This window comes from Sabethes cyaneus, chromosome 3, assembly GCF_943734655.1.
Source record: "Sabethes cyaneus chromosome 3, idSabCyanKW18_F2, whole genome shotgun sequence".
Lineage (NCBI taxonomy): Eukaryota > Metazoa > Arthropoda > Insecta > Diptera > Culicidae > Sabethes > Sabethes cyaneus.
The window spans coordinates 213990939-214007430 of NC_071355.1; the positions used below are offsets into that span (position 1 = coordinate 213990939).

The window sequence follows — 16492 nt, forward strand, 5'->3', positions numbered from 1 at the left end:
AGAGCGTTTTCAACGGTGTAACATTAGTCTTCGCCCAGACAAGTGCCACCTCAAAAACACGATCGGTTTGCTAGTGGAAGAAAACTGCAGTAGCGTAGCCGATTTCGCTGACATCCACGAACAGGTGAATTTGAAGACGAGCGGAAATAGCATCTCGGAATGCGAAGTTGGTCCAGTCGCTAAAGAGAATCTGCCAAAAGTCGCAAGCATTCCTAGATGTCGTGCGGTATTTCTTGGTCCCATTCTACGTCTGATGCTCAAAGCTCCTGGATCGACACTTTACAGTGCACTAGGAAGACGTCGATAAGACCTAGCGGGTCGAACAGGCTCATGGGGAATTTAATCGGAATTTGGAGGGAATGTAATCGTTCTTCAGAATGCGCTGCAGATCGCCCCGCATACCGAAGGCATAGGTAAGCAGGTCCTCGTCGGGGGCCCATTTTATGCTTAACACCGACACAGATTTATAACTGCGTTTCAACTGTAGACTTTTCGAACCTCCCTCTGCTATCTTACTAATTCCACGCAAGACTTCAGGTTCCTTTGAAAGGAACGTCCGGAAAGTAAAGCCCCCTTTGGAGTGTACCAACTTGACTTCGCTCACCACTTGTATCGCCTCCTCGATCGTTTAAAAGCTGTTCAGGTAGTCATCAACGTAATGCTTGTTCCTAATGGTTACTGTAGCAATCGGATTCGCAGGGCAAACTCATCCGCATTGAGGTTTTTGATGTGCTGCCCCGACGCTAGGGAACGGGATGACCCGAAACTAGCGACGTGCATGACGTAAACTTGAGGCAGGTCTGTTGGACGATCACGGAACACGAAGCGCTGCGATTGAGAATCAAGTGCACATTTCGCACGGGTAGGTGTTTGTCGATCAGTTTCCTGTAGCAGCTGTATTGCGCGTTTCTCGTCGGGTGATTCATGGCGTTGCTCGACACTCCGGCATCTTCGAAGGCGAAGTAGTCACGAAACTGTTATTTAGTTCACAATTAGGATCGGAAACTGTCCGATGTGCAAATCGACGATCGCAGACTGATTTTAGTGGTTTAGAATGTACCCATAGATACCCAATCGATATTTGGCGCCGATAATTCAAGCTTTGCCTGGCCGGAAGAAGACGACTAACCGTACGCGCTTTGGACAGAGTGTAGCAGGAAATGTTACATTTGCCGGAGATGTTGAGCCGTACGCATTGGAAATTAGGCTCAACCCGTATCACATTTCCGGTCCACTTTAGGATTAGCGCTTCCGGTTTGCCAATAACACCAACCGATCTCGCAACTGATTCATCCAGGAGAGTGTACGATTACCATTTGTCAATGAAGGCGTAACTAGTTTTGGATTCATTTATGCCATGCACAATAACCGGAATGACACGGAAAAGTGACCACTGTAAGTCCCTGGAAGTTACATGGCTAGAAGAGACATTCGTTCGCTCGGCAGTCATAGCACAGTACAGAAGAGTGTGGTGTTTCTGACGACATCCGCGTACCATTGCAGAATCTACACGACCATTTGCCGTGGCTATTGAGGCAAGTTCTACAAAGACTTTTCTGCTGCTAACTACCACCGCTCATCTACGTTGAGACCGTTCAATTGTTGACATTTGGCTTCTCGGTGTCCTGGTCGACCACACGACAGGCATTGCTTACCTGGTTTGGTGCTTGTAGGGGTACTGCTTGACGTAGGAGTGGGCTTTTCGTCTGCGGATTTGTTTTGAACGACATCTGTATTTCCACCTTCCTGGTTTCGGTCTGCGTGTCGAATTTCGTAGTGCTTGGTTCTGGAATGTTGAAGAAAACCTCACGCCGGGACCAACTCGGATATTACCTCGCCGAACGTATCGAGTATCACTGGATGATGTCGGTTTTTTAAACTGCCCAGTCACCAGTTTCTGTAAGAGAACCGGTGCCTCAAGATGGTAGAACATCTGCGCCGCTTTTGAGGTGGTCCACTAAATTTTGCACTGCTAGACCGAATAGCATGGACACTTTCCACTTTCCGTTTGAGTCTCGGCTGTGGGAATTGATGGATTTTACCAACAAGGTTCGGTTCAAGAGTTCCGGTCTGCCGAAGAGAGTACGTCTGGATGTACGGTAGAGATGGTCGGGTATAAAAATTTGAATACCCGAACCCGACCCGTACCCGATCAAGAAAAAAATTGAAAACCCGTACCCGACCCGAACCCGCAAATATATTATTTTTGATACCCGAACCCGACCGCAACCCAACGGGTACGGGACGGGCCCGCGTACCCGACCATCTTTAGTGTTAAATGTGGTCAATAGAGATACCCGACCCGACCCGTACCCGGTTTCAAAAACAAAAATTAAGAGCCCGTACCCGACCCGAACCCGCAAATCATTTTTTTTCAATACCCGAACCCGACCCGAACCCGGCGGGTACGGGTACGGGTGCGGGTTTCGGGCAAATTTTCCGCTACCCGACCATCTCTAATGTACGGTACACTTGCTGGTAAGAACAATCGGTTTGTCACCGGTTTTAGTGCGACCGTTGAAGGCGTACGAGGTTTTCCGCATCTGAGTAACCGCAGGTGGTCGTAGACTACTCGAAGTTACTAATAAATATGGGCCAGTTTTCTGGGCTCTCACTGAAAACGGGTAGGTCTTTGCCCAAGAACTATCTCGCAGCAATTTGTATTTGCGACAGGGTTGTACATGGAAAATGTGAGTTGTCAGTGTGGGTTGTAGTACTTGTACTGGCCTTGTAGAGTGTGATCCGACTACTGGTGCTATACCGCTTGGAAATCGTGGTGGAAATTCGTGAAACCGGAACTGTCGATGTTCTGCAGTGGATGGACTGGGAAAGTCTACGGTTCGGAATTTTGCGGTATGAGTGGTAGCGCTGGGTCTTCGGAAATCTGGCTCACGCAAAGACCGTTTGCTTGCTGTGATCGACTGCTACCCGATCATCTAGCATCCTGTCCGCCTAACCAATCATTCCCATTTTCGATGGAATTTACGACCGAACCATTCGCGCTGCTTGCTTCCGCCAGTTGCCGAAGAGAGTGCTCTCGCTTCTCGAGGGATTCTCTTCCTTCTCCCTTCTTCTGGCAGGGCTTGCTCGTCCAGCTTTTGCTGTTTTTCGACGAGTTTCAGCTGTTCCGCCAGCAATGCAGCTCGCGTGCTGGATGTTACACTTGCCGATGGATCGTGACTCTTTTTCGTCCTTCTTGGGCTCATCCGGGAATTCGCTTTAGAGCTTTTGGGTGTTTATGGTTCGGTAGCGGGAATCTTCAGTCGATCATCTTAGTTCAGTTTACCTTGCTGTGAGCATCGTCGACAGACATACCTGGCCTCCTGCTGTCGAATTTCGTCACCGACACCGGCCCATCCGAAGTGCTCCCACAAATATTGCATTGAAATATCTCGCTTTCCACGGAGTCCGTTCCGTTTGTATAGAGTGAAACAATTAAAACAATTGCTTTTATAGAACTATTTTTCTTCTTTCCTCATGGCTTTTGACATTCCGACTGTTTCTCGATGTAACTTTTCGCTGACAGCTGACGATGCGCTACCGTTACGTGCGTTATCGCACCGAAGGGTTCTGCGTTGACAGTATTTTTTGACATTATTTAAAAATTCTTTGACGGTTTTTCGTCTTTTCTGTCAGGTGGATGTAGCAAACGATTGTTTTGCTTTTACTTATCCGGCGTTTCGGCGATTTGTTTCACCTTTTCCTAAGGATTATTTAAAAATCTGTAAGCACTTTGACGTAACTTTTTTGTTTGGGGTAGCAGTAGGTATAGCTCAAATATACTGATAGCAGCAGAAGGCTGCAAAATGTTCCCGTTCAATTCGTTTCTTGTTTAGTGCATATTTTGTGGTTTTTCTGTAAAAAGTGGTTTTCGTTTATTTTTGTACGGTTTAAAACAAAAAATATGTAAGTCAATATGAATATTTTTTAATAATTTTAATCATTTACATCACGTCACGTCACAGATACGCCGTTATGTGAAAATTCGTTGCGCGTTTTGATCTGTGGAAGTCAAGGAACTGGCAACCCTATTCTTACTCTATGTGTTTGACAGTAGCCATCATCTACTGCCGGCTTGGGAATATTATTTGCAAAAATCTGCTAGGATTTAAAAATAATACCCATCTGCCACCATATTGGCTTTGCAGAGTGAAACGAACAGAACGTATAGCGGTGCCATGCTGTCTTATTTAGGCAAATAGTTAGATTTTGACTGCATGAACATGGCTGCCTAGCAGTACCGCGGTAGAGGAACCCGAGATTTGTTTTTATTCATACTTTGACATATGAATGGATTTTGATTCCTTCCCTTCTACTATTTATCTATCTCCTGATCACTTTAAAGCAATAAACCGTCTACTAGCGTTGAAACCTCTTTATTTTGCATTTTATATTGCTATTTTTTATGAGTTTCCTGATTCGATAGATGCAAAATAAACTACACTTAATGCGTGTACATGAACCAAATTAAATATGGCTGTCATTATCGTGGAAACCTTTATTGAATTTGCATAATTAATCATTACTACAGCACCACGTCTGTAGAAGCAAAAAAAACAGAACCTCACTGGGCGAGCTCGTGCCAGGAACGCTGGCTGTAATAAAACAATTTTTCCTACCGGACCGCACATTAGTGTCATCAGGCCTGTTGTTTTTATTTTGTGTTTATGTCTCCACCTCGATCCGATGACCGCTACCGCCACGATCAAAAAGGATGTCTTTGCTTAGGGGCCGAACGGCCGGACTCGCCCTCTTGTAGTCGTTGCAGATTGTATGATGACGGGGCAAGTGGTTGTAATAAGTAATTGGAGTCATATTTCTTACTTACGACGAGTATACAACACATGTCCGCTTCTGGCGGAATCCTTATTGTCGAATCTACACGATAGATAATGATCATGCTTGCAGCAGGAGTGAGTGCGATCGTTCAGTGAGCGAGCAGCGCGCGCACTTTGATGCTAAAGCCCACTGACATATGCTGATGACATCATTTAGGAGCCACCTTTCGCTTTGTCAGGCAATGATGTACTTAAAACATTAGGTCTCTGTGTGATAATTGTGTGCAGTCTTCTTCGGAGGTTTCTTTTGGAACAATTACCCACTAATGATAATGTGAACAGGGGTGCAAATTCAAAGAATCGAAGCCTTTTATCATCACAGCAAAAATGCAAATTTTGATTGAATTATCAAACGCAAATTGGAAGCAATTTGTGTGGCTCGTCCTAAAAAATTTTGAGGTCCATTTTTAGGACCTGCCATTTTATTACCATGTTTATTAATAATATATATTTAATTTATGAAACTAATGTGTGATAAACATTTTTCGTTCCAGAACAAATGATGCGCGAATCGTCTCATTCATCATCGTACATGGCATCCAAAGCAATGTCTCACCCGCTGTATAGTCAAACCCTGGAACAACACCATGCCCTTTTGAACCAGTACCGCTACAGTATGGCATCTGCTGTTTCTCCCGGCACCAAACCAATTCATCCGCATCCTTACAATGCGAATCAAGTGCCGGGAAATCCTCCGGTTCAAAGAACCGCAGCCGTAAACATCATACAGCACGAGGGCATTACACCGACCAAAGTGGATCCCACCAAGCATCAACAGGCTGCGGTGCGAGTTGCCTCTCCTCCCAAGAGTGATCCGAAGAGTGAACCCTGTTCTTCTGGTGGTTCTGCGACAAATCTGTCACCTCAGATGTCGTACCTACCGAAGCACTGGATTTGGAATACCAGTCTTTTCTATGCTGCCAACCGAAATGTAGCAGCTGGTACCGATCCGGCCGGTACTTTCCCTCATGGTTATTTCACCTACGGAAATCCTTTCGCCACTTCGACGGGATTTACCATCCAGCGGGACGCTTACCGAAATGACGGAACCAGCTCTAACACTAGTTCGTCACCGGTACAAATTACCGACGTCAATTCGGATGATTCTTCGGATAACCATGACGATCTCAGGGTAATGCAAAATCAAATCAAATGTTTCTAACAAAACACTGACCTTCTATTGATCTTTCAATTATAGAACAGCATATCCAAAAAGCGCAACCCATACTCGATCGAGGAACTGCTCAAAAAACCCGAAAAACGTCAAAAGCTAGATTCGGTGACCATCACTTGCGTGACACAGCGTAGCCGTGACGGCTACCGGTCCCCTTCTCCGTCGCCCTCGAAATCAGTTTCACCTCCAGTGTCCCATTTTTCGGTTCCGGTTGACGAAAGCATTAGTCTGGTCAAATCCAAACCAGAACATCTTAGTGAAAATATTGAAATTTGTGATTAAGCAAGCTGGCTCACGCCCATCTACTTGCCATCTAATCCTTAGTATTTGTTAAATTAGTGTTACGTACGTACTGTTATTTTAGAAAAATCTTACTGTACATAGAAAAAGCCAGCTCGTAGTCCTTAGTTAATACCACATAAGCTTAATTTATTAACAAAAATCGTATAACAAAAAATCCCTAAACGTACTGCTCGCAAAGCATCATTTTGAGAAAAGAAAAAAAGAAAAGACTCATCCTAAAAATAGTATGTGAATAGTAGCAATCAAATGAGAATGATTTCAAAACAAACTAATTGTTCCAATAAACAGCCGAAGCGAATTACTGTAATAAATTACTAAGAAAATGGTTTCTTTTTCTTCTACGTCCGATGATCGTCCGCGGGCACGGCGAACTATAGGAACAGGCTGGGTAGGGGCATAATATCGACTGGTGGTCGCCAACTGACGATCTGGCGAGATGATCGTCAGTCACACGGCAGCGTGTAATTATTGCAAAAAGAAAGGACCGGTTTCGAGGTCCGCTGCTGCTGCTGTTGCTGTTGCTGCTGCTGATCTGTGGCGCGATAGCTATATCTCGGGAGGATCATTGATGCTGGGATTGACGATTCTGCAGCAGGTTGTTCGGGGCCGGAAAAAATGATGACCACCGATATTTAATTAACCGGAGCTGAGCTTTACGATTTGGGGATCGATGTTTTATTGAATTGCGCGAAACGAATAAAGTTTAAACGCATAAATTGTTTGTCGTTATTGGGTGCAGTTCGTTATTCTTTTTCGGATTCTTTCAGGGATATAGAGTGCCGTTAATTCCGTTGTTGGTTATGTCGAATTGATGGGATTATGTTCGATTATGCAAATAGTGTGATTACGAGCAGAAGGAACAGGTGAATGAAGGGAAATAAGCCGATGTGTATTAGATGATAATTGATGAGCAACAAATGAAGAATACGTTGCTGGACTAGAATGAAAATTTAAATCTTCACTCAGTTTTGGAATGTTGTTCTTCAATTTGAAAATTGTGCGTAGCTGATATGGATTCTTTATTGTTGTAAGTAATTTCAATTTTAAACCCTTTCGGAATATTACTTATAAGGAAACATCTCTTTCGGTCACAGGCCAAAGCCTTAATCACTTTCAGGGCTTTCACAAGGCCACACAAGGCTTTTAGCTTAACATAAGTGTAGTCCTGTCGATCCACAACTTCACTGCACTGTTCATACAGGTGAGTGTAGCCTGAAGAACTTTTTTGTAGAATTTGTAGCAAAATGTATGTCAATGGTGACGCATGGTACATGGTAATAGTGGTGTAGCACCTGAATAGCACAGCCAGAAGACTGGGATACCGATTTGATTAAACAGCCACAATTTTATATTCGTCAATTTTATCTCCCTAAAAGGCTTGTCAAACTTTTCTCGTATTATTGATTATATTTTTGTTAATTTTGTTGAAAACTCATCGAACTCATCTGCCACTACTAGTTCATCATCGTCAATGGTTACCATCCGTGGAAGTCCCGCGTTTGATTCCTTTGAGCCTTGTCCTTTAGCTCAATCTTCCTAGACTCCGCGTTCAGCCTGGCGCAGATTGCCTACGCCGTCGCAAAGTTCCTGGCTATGATATCTGCACAGTCTAGGAGTTGGCTACCATTTGTGAAAATCGTGCCTCTCGTTTCGATACCCGCTCAAAAGCGATGTTGAACAGCAATCAGGATAAGCTGTCACCTTGTCTCAACCCTCGTCACGTCTCGGAGAACTCGAGAGTGTCCCCGAGATATGCACGAGACAGATCACTCGATTCAATGTAGGTAGTTCTGATTAGTCGTGTCAGTTTATCCGTAAAACTGTGTTCGTGCATCAATCATATGCCATAGCTGGCCTCGGCCCATTTTTGCTTAGAATGGCGTCGAAACAAGAAGCACGTACGGGAGCGCGTACACTTCTACGAACTGCAGAGACATCTCGGCATAAAGTATACGGTACAACATTTAAAAGTCCAAAATGTTGCAGCTTTGACTGCTTACCATACCCTAAGATGCCCAACAACTTTTCGCAAGCATGGTAGTGGAAGACGAGCCAAAAATTATGGACGCAGAAGGACTTTCTCTTTTTCGGGCCTTCAACAACAAGGATTCCGTGTGCTAACGGGATGCCGCAAAAAAGTTCAACTGTTCCCACCCGCACATCTGCAAAACATCCAAAAGAGTTGCAATAAAGTGCCGAAAGGGGACAAGAGCCCCGGAATATACTGAGGAAAAAAGTTTCGACAGTGAAATCCCAATGCCGCTGGTTGATAAAAAATTATTCCGGAAAATGCGTTGAGACGACGAAAGTTACTTCCCTCTTTCGAAGACGCACATTTCCGGTAATAATTGGTACTGTTCCATGAATAGTTCTACTGCATCTCCAAACATAAAATACTAGTTTAAACATAAGTTTGAACGGAAAGTGATGCTGTACATTGCCATTTCCGAGAGAGATATTTCTAAGTCATAGTTGAAGCCCTCTGGTTGACGAATGTTTGAAGCAAATTTTGATCCCGTTTCTACAAAAACATCATGCAGTCATGGACAATACGTGTTTTGGCAGAATAAAGCATCATCGCATTACGCCAAAAGAACACAATCTTTCCTGAATACCCATTCCATCCCATTTGTACCCAAAAACGACAACCCGTGTCGGGTTGTCTGTCTCAGTGTCGCCCAATCGAATATTTGTTCGGGATTTTGAGTTCCTTGATTGATTGCAGGTAGTTGATTGGTAGAATCAAGAGATGCAATCGCAAAGTTGATATAACGGCTGTACAACGCTCCTGTTCCTACATCAAACGGAAGCTTCGCCGAACAGCCGATTACGGACCATTTTCAAATGTTCACTAATTTTTTTTTAACAATGGACAATGTATCTTCTTCAAGTATCGTTGTCTTTTTGACAGCTTGAGAAATAAATTTCAAAATTATAGTTGCCACCCGTTACGTTGAACTTCCGACAGTTCTGTAAAATCTGTCAGATGGTAAAAATATGGTCCGTAGTTGCTAGAGTCCTTATGCCCCCTTCAAAACCATGTATTATCGGTGACAGCCGGCGTGACAGGATCTGGGAGAGTACCTTGTAGGCGGCGTTTACCAACATTAAGTCGCGATATTTGCAGCAAGCTGATCGCCATTTTTGTAGATGGGACAAACCACTCCTCTCATCCATTCCTCCGGTAGCTCCTCATCCTCCCAAATGTTGGAAATAACCCAATGTATAACCGTTACCTGCGTTTTTCGGTCATTGATGGTCAGCAACCCGATTCCTCGTTTGACTTCTTGGAGATCAGGTGCTGGGACATTACTATTCTCCATGGGGATACCTAGGTTAACTTCCGTTCCGCCTCCTTCTGCAACTTCGCCATTGAGATGTTCATCGAAGAATTGCTTCCACCTGTCGCACATCTCGCGAGTTTGTGATTAGATTCCCTCTTTCGACCCTATCACATGCCAGAGCCTGCAGAATTCTGGAAGGGTCCTAGTCTCCCAGCCCCAGGCACCCCCTCTAGCTACGCCAATGTGGATCGACCGGAATCACTACAGTGTACCTATATGGTGTATATGGTTAAGTTCAAAGCCTGTGACCGATAGTGATTTTTCCTTGACAGTTCCTTTGAGATGAAGTGAACCCCATTATCGTTGTACCATTGCACAGTGGACGTAAACCGAAAAAAAAAACGGAACTTTTCGTTACTGCTGTTTTTAACGGGTAAAATATGATTTTTCTAATGAGAAAAGTAATTAGAAATGGATTGGTGATGATCCCAATAGTGCGGACATAACAGAAGCAACTCTTTTTGCACTAGGAACTCTTATTCCCTAATTGCTTTGCATCTTTCGAAGAGGAACAAACACTCCAAATTTTAACAAAATCGGAGCACTTTTAAAGTTGGCCTTTTCGTACCAATGTTTTTACGGATTTCAATACAGGTTGTACGGTAAAACAAAGAAAAATATTTCCTTGTACGACACTTTAGTAAAAACTTGGACATCGTTCTCTGGTAAAACTGTAATACAAAATTTTTGACTAAAATCGGACAAATCAAACACCTAGATAACATCGTGTTGAATTTTTTTTTTCATATTCCTTTTTCCTTTCTTTTCTTCCAAAACAATTAAGGAATGGTGCAAAATGGGCTGCTTTTTGTCATACACTCAAATATTTTTTTACACGGTTTGTTTTTTCGATTATTAAGAACGGGAAAACTTAGGTACTACAGCACTCGTGCGCTAATTGCACGTGCTCTAATCGCACTGTCTTTTAATTGCACGTCCGCTAGTTGCACGATCGTGCAATTAAAAAACAGTTATCTGTCAAACTACACGTGGTTTCTTAGGTGGTTGCTATAAACAAAAACGCAGCGTTGCCGAATAAAAACTCTCTCTGAATTACGTAGATATATTACAAACAAATTAATACAAATTTTGCTAAACTTTGACGAATTGGACACCTATTCATTAAGCTTTTGGTTCATTTGTAAAAATTTTAATGTTTTTCCCAAAATCTAGTGCACTTGTGAATGCCTCTGAAGAGTTCTTTACGGTGATAACGCATCACGTTTTACAATAAATATTGGCAGCCATCATGCAATTAAAAAACGAAATTCGCTAGTCGCATCGCCTCATTCGTGCAATTAGCGAACGAATGCTGTATTCATTTATTTTTCAATACAATTGGAAGAAGCCCGACATTCGTCACGTAGTTTGTAAAGTGTCCCTAAGTTGCACCGTTTTTGAGTAATCGAATAAAACAAACCGTGTAAAAAAAGACTTCAGTGTATCTGCGCTTTGAGATCATCACGCATCGATTTCTTGTGGATTTTCACATAAAAAAGTCACTTTTCACTCCTGAAACACAGTGGCAACAAGAGATCCGTTTCTTTGGTTGATTTTTTGCCCACTGATTTGGGTACTGGCATTGATTGGTAGCAACTTTGGTTCTGGCATTAAACGGGAACCAACAAAATACTCTCAATTTTATTGTACCTTGAATATTATGGGTAGTTATTTAAGTCATGTAATCGAATCGATACTTCCAGAATAGTCGTCATCAAGCGTTAAGTTTTGGTCCGCAAATTTTTGACAATTTTCATGCCCCTGTCTGAGCTGAATACTGGCATAGCACAGAAATATTTCAAAGCAGTCTACTATCATTTACACGGCTCACATCTCACTTGCAAGCACTTGTGTGTGACGAGGCGCAAACGCAAGTTAATTTCGTTAAGCTTGTATACGATATTGCAACCAACATTCGACAGTCGAGATCACAACCATAGTTGGCTGTTGTGAGTGTTTCAAGATCCAACGGAAATTTTGCGATTTGTTTGAAAAATAGTTTGGTAATTTTACACAGCTGCCAAAATACGTTGGTTTCCCAAGAATATAGTTTTTTCGATTTTATTTTGAAGTCTAAAATGTATTAAAATTCTGAGAACCTTCGGATAATTTTAATAAAAATCACAGAAACATCCACGAGCACCAACTGTCAAATTTATATACATTACTAACTGACCCGACCCGACAAACTTCGTATTGCTACAAATTAAACTGTGTTGTGCATAAATCGTGAATCTCGGATGACAATCTCGAGATTTGCAAGTTTCTGAGGGGTTCATGGGTGGTTTAATATACAAATTTTCCTTACAGTAAACTCCACCCTGAACTGAACTAACTGAACTGCTCGTGCACCAACTTTGAATGCTCCATGGGTTGTATGCAGGTCATAGCTTCCAATTTGCGTGTGTTGTGATTCATCCCATCAAACATTTTTGTTTAAAAGTAGCTTATTCAATCATTGTATAATTAAAACCCGTGGAACAAGCACTTGTATGATAAATTGTTGCGCAACAAAAATGTTCCTTGGAATAATATTCCAAAGCCCCTGTTAACTCTTTGATGAAAATCCATTTGGCATTCGGTCCATCTATCGATACTTGTAGAGTCTTGGTCAAAGATAGGTTTTCAATTTCGGTTTAGAATGCATTCAAAATAATTCCTACACAAGGCTATTCCAGAAACTTCGATTCCAAGTATCGATTGGAAAATTTTCAAAAAAAGAAAAAAGAATCAGAGGGGTTGTGTACAAGACACGACCGCATGTTCAACGTAGGACTTCGCAAAGCTAACGTAAAGATGCGTTTATAATGGGAAATTTTACCTAGGGGAAGGGCGGTAAAAACGGACATCTTAAGGTTAAGATTCAATATCTACTCAAATATAACTGATTTGATCGCAATTTTCATGCAAACTGAACCTTTAGGCACAGACAAACAGACATAACACTCGTTTTTCATTCTTCGTACCGATTAAACAGTCATTTCAAATTTGGGCTTAGTTGGGAATGTCTCCGTTTTGGTCAAAGTGGCGCTTTTTGGTGAAAAAATGGGAATTCCCCATAAAAAATACTTGCTACTTCAAGGGATACCCATGTTGCTATTTGATATTTGGGAATGTTGATCATAGATGGTGCTAGTGTTCAGGCTAAATGTGAGGTACGATAATTTTTGTTGATTTTTCTTCCAAGAGTTATGTCTGTTTGTCTGTGCTTTAGGTCTCAGTCTAATATAGTCACAACGTGTGCTAGAAAATTTCTTCCAAAATTTATACTTTTTTGAATATTATAAACATTATGTATAAATCAGAGTTTCTGCTCATGGGCGGGAGAGACGGACACTTGATATGGGAAAGACGGATACTCGCAAAAAGGTGTTACGCGTCGTCGAATTATCAGTATTAAGAAAGATTAACATATTTCATTATGTATTTATGAAACAATTTGTTTGGGAAAACCCCCTTTCCGAGCCCCCTTTGAGTGAGGAAATAAAATGGTTCCCTTCAACATTTTAATTGGTGACGAATTAATCGTTTCTAAAAGTTGGCCTATTCCAACTGTTATATGACTTCTGGTTACTTTTACATTTATAATATGTAAGTATTTGCAATGTTAAATCGTTGTTGGGCAAAATGAGTTCTAAATATTTGGGTCCGTCTTTCCCGACTTGGATACCATTTTTTTAAACTTTAATAACTTTTTACTGAATATTCAAAAATTCACCAGGCTTTCAATGGATATTCAGTGAAGGATCAAACTAACGCAATGTCGTCGATATAGCATAAAAATATTGTTTTTTAACGATTTACCAGCTATTTTCGTCATTTCATTTCTTCATTTCTAAACATCGGCAGTTCAATTCAAAAGTGTTCATTCAGTCTATAGAAACATTTCCCATCATTGATTTACTTCAAAAAATTATTTTTTATGAAATATGACAAGTGTCCATCTTTCCCGCAGTGTCCATTTTTACAGCCCTACCCCTATATTTGGAATGTGATATGTTGCTAGTTTTTGCACATTTGTGATGCGTCGTCATTGTTACTTGGAAACATCAGCAACAGTTAGGAACAACTTGCATGCCACTAGTTGCCAATCTAGATGCACCTTAATAAAAACACTTATGAGAAAATTGATTGCTAGTGGAAATCGTAATACTCTTCATTGGCGGTTTTGAAAGTTTAATATTGAGTGGAACGATTGGATTGGCTACTTTGTGCTGCAGAGAAAAAGCATAGTGGTCACCTCACGCAACACTTCAACGTTGGAGGGATCAGCTATTACAGCGCTCTGCCACTGTCAACGCTGGCCTCTTAGCCGTTGCCTCCTCACGGACTCTCTTGCGACATTTTCGCATATAGTTTGCTTGGAGCAATTGAGACATTGTGAAATCAGATGCATAAAATCACACACTTCTTACTTAAATTGATTATATGTTATAAATAATAATTTCATATGGTAACTATGGCAACAACTGAACAAATACTGTAGTGAATTTGGAAAAATGGTTCAACTTTACGTGGAAATTTCAGGAGTTACTTGCAAAATGCAATCTTCTAATAAAAATTATACAAAAGCCACATATTTTGTGATTCGAATGGTGTGCGAACCATAAAAATATATTATGAATTGGCTGAGCTATAAACACAGATAAACAGACATAGAACTTGGAAGAAAAATCTACAAAAATTATCGTACCTCACATTTGGCCTGAACAGTAGTACCATCTATGAACGACATTCCCTAATATCAAAGAACAACATGAGTATCCCTCGAACCAGCAAGTACTTTATATGGGGAACATCCCCTTCTTTCGTTAAACAGCGCCACTTTGACCAAAACGGAGACATTCCCAACTAAGCTCAAATTTGAAATGACGGTTTTATCGGTGCGAAGAATGAAAAACGAGTGTTATGTCTGGTTGTCTTTGCTATACACGTCTTACATGACCTGTAAATTACCTACCGATAATTGAATTATTCTCTATGACAAATAACGCACTTTTAAGTTCATACTAACAATTTTTTGGTTGAAAAACTACTCAAAATCTGAGTTTGTACTCTTTAGGGGCATTTTGAGTAGTTTCAACCTAGCTTTAACTAAATCCGACCTGTTTACAGGTAGAAACATTTAAGAGTGTAAGCATTCAAAGTCTATCACTTTTTCGATTAACGGTCATCTTTGCTTTTCTAGCATGCCACCCTATTAAAGTAAGACGTAGTCCTACGTCAACCATTTTTTTTCGTTCATTCGTTGTCGTTACAACCGAGGAAAAAAACAAACCTCACTATTGAATAGAGGGTTTTCGTCAGATCATACCCCTCCTTTTCTTATTTTTTCTCGAAAGTACTCCCATTACGAGTGATATTTTTTTCGTTGACTCTAGACTTTCGTTGACTACGATTTTTTAAACAATGCAAATAGCAAGAATGTTGAGTTTCTTTTCACCAAATCACGAATGTTGAGTTTTATAAAATTCGGTTCGGCTGCACTGTTTATCAAAATTTTAAGATTTTCTGGCAGCATTGCACAACTGTTTTTGACATATGTGTATCAGTGGTTGAGTGAAAAGGACAGAAAGAATGAAAAGCTAATGATTACCTTCTTCTTCGTTTCGTGTGTTGCTTGCCACAAGAGTAAAGAGTGGCATAAATGGTTTCGAAGTGGTGAAAATAGAGGACACTGGTACAAAAAGGCATGTATTACATCCGAAAAGTGACGGGTTGAAATATACGTATTTTAGTTTGTCATTTTTACAGTAGTTAGAAGCTTTAATAAAGTTTTATATGGGTATCATATCATAAGAGGTATCATAAGAGTCAAAACCGAACATTTAGTAAAAAAATTTTGACGGAAAACCTCTATTCTGAAAGCAGGTCCATGTTTTTACGAAAACGAGTTTCCGTTTGCAATATAACAGTGTAACAGTGATGATTGCTACCGCTGCTATGCAACTTAGATTTGTAGTAAACAATATTGCAAGCAAGATTTTTACTATCAAGGCAAAACGGTGGACGCCAAGTAGTTTTTAAAAACCTGCATCCAGATTATGCGCAATGGCGGCATTAGCCCTATCTGGTTCAGAAGCAAAATATTTTCAAATATGTTTAATATGAAATATGTTTTGTTTTTATTAGCATTTTACTTACCAGAGCAGTATTTTTATCTGATTTAATTGATATTGTAACATACTATGAAAGTTTAACATTGGAAGTTTTGATAGACATCAATGGTAGGGTCAGCGTCGAACCTGACACTGCACTCATAGTATGAAATTGATAGATCGATTCAGACATTTTTTACGCCTTTACGTTGATTGAAATAACTTGTTTACTGTATTAGGAAAAGCTTTATTGAGTACCGTTCTGATTAAAACTTAAAACAGTCTCAAGCTTCGAACACTCAGAATAACATGTTCGTTAGTATCGCTAATATGATAAAATATTATGCTTATTGTATACCACCATGTTCGTTAGAATGTCCTCTATGCGCTGGTATACAATAAGCATAATATTTTATCATATTAGCGATACTAACGAGAATTTAATCTGAAGTGTTCGAAGTTTGAGACTGTTCTAAGTTTGAATCAGAACGGTATTCAGTGATAGCTGGAAGGCCACCTGAAGCTCAGATCTCGTCTACCGTCACGAAGTTGAAAAGTCATTGTGGCACCTCCAGTTGATATACAGATACGAATTGGCTAGGGTCCCGAACTAGTCTCTCCGGATATCGGTGATTGGTACAACAAGTTGATGGACAGACCAGCGAAAGAACCATATCATAAGGAAATGTCATTCCATAGTAATGATTGGAACAGTTTTAATTATTTCACTTTTTA

The 16492-nt window shown here is 40.9% G+C and overlaps 1 protein-coding gene across 1 annotated transcript in view; it reads left to right on the top strand.

Annotated features, from left to right (window-relative positions):
* The window catches only part of LOC128740681 (paired box pox-neuro protein), a 42268-nt gene extending 35974 nt beyond the window's left edge, over positions 1-6294 (top strand). The window contains exons 5-6 of the mRNA XM_053836242.1: positions 5333-5970; positions 6037-6294. Of these exons, the coding sequence (XP_053692217.1) occupies positions 5333-5970; positions 6037-6294 (896 nt within the window). The remainder of the gene's footprint in view (positions 1-5332; positions 5971-6036) is intronic.
* Positions 6295-16492: the final 10198 nt, after the last annotated feature.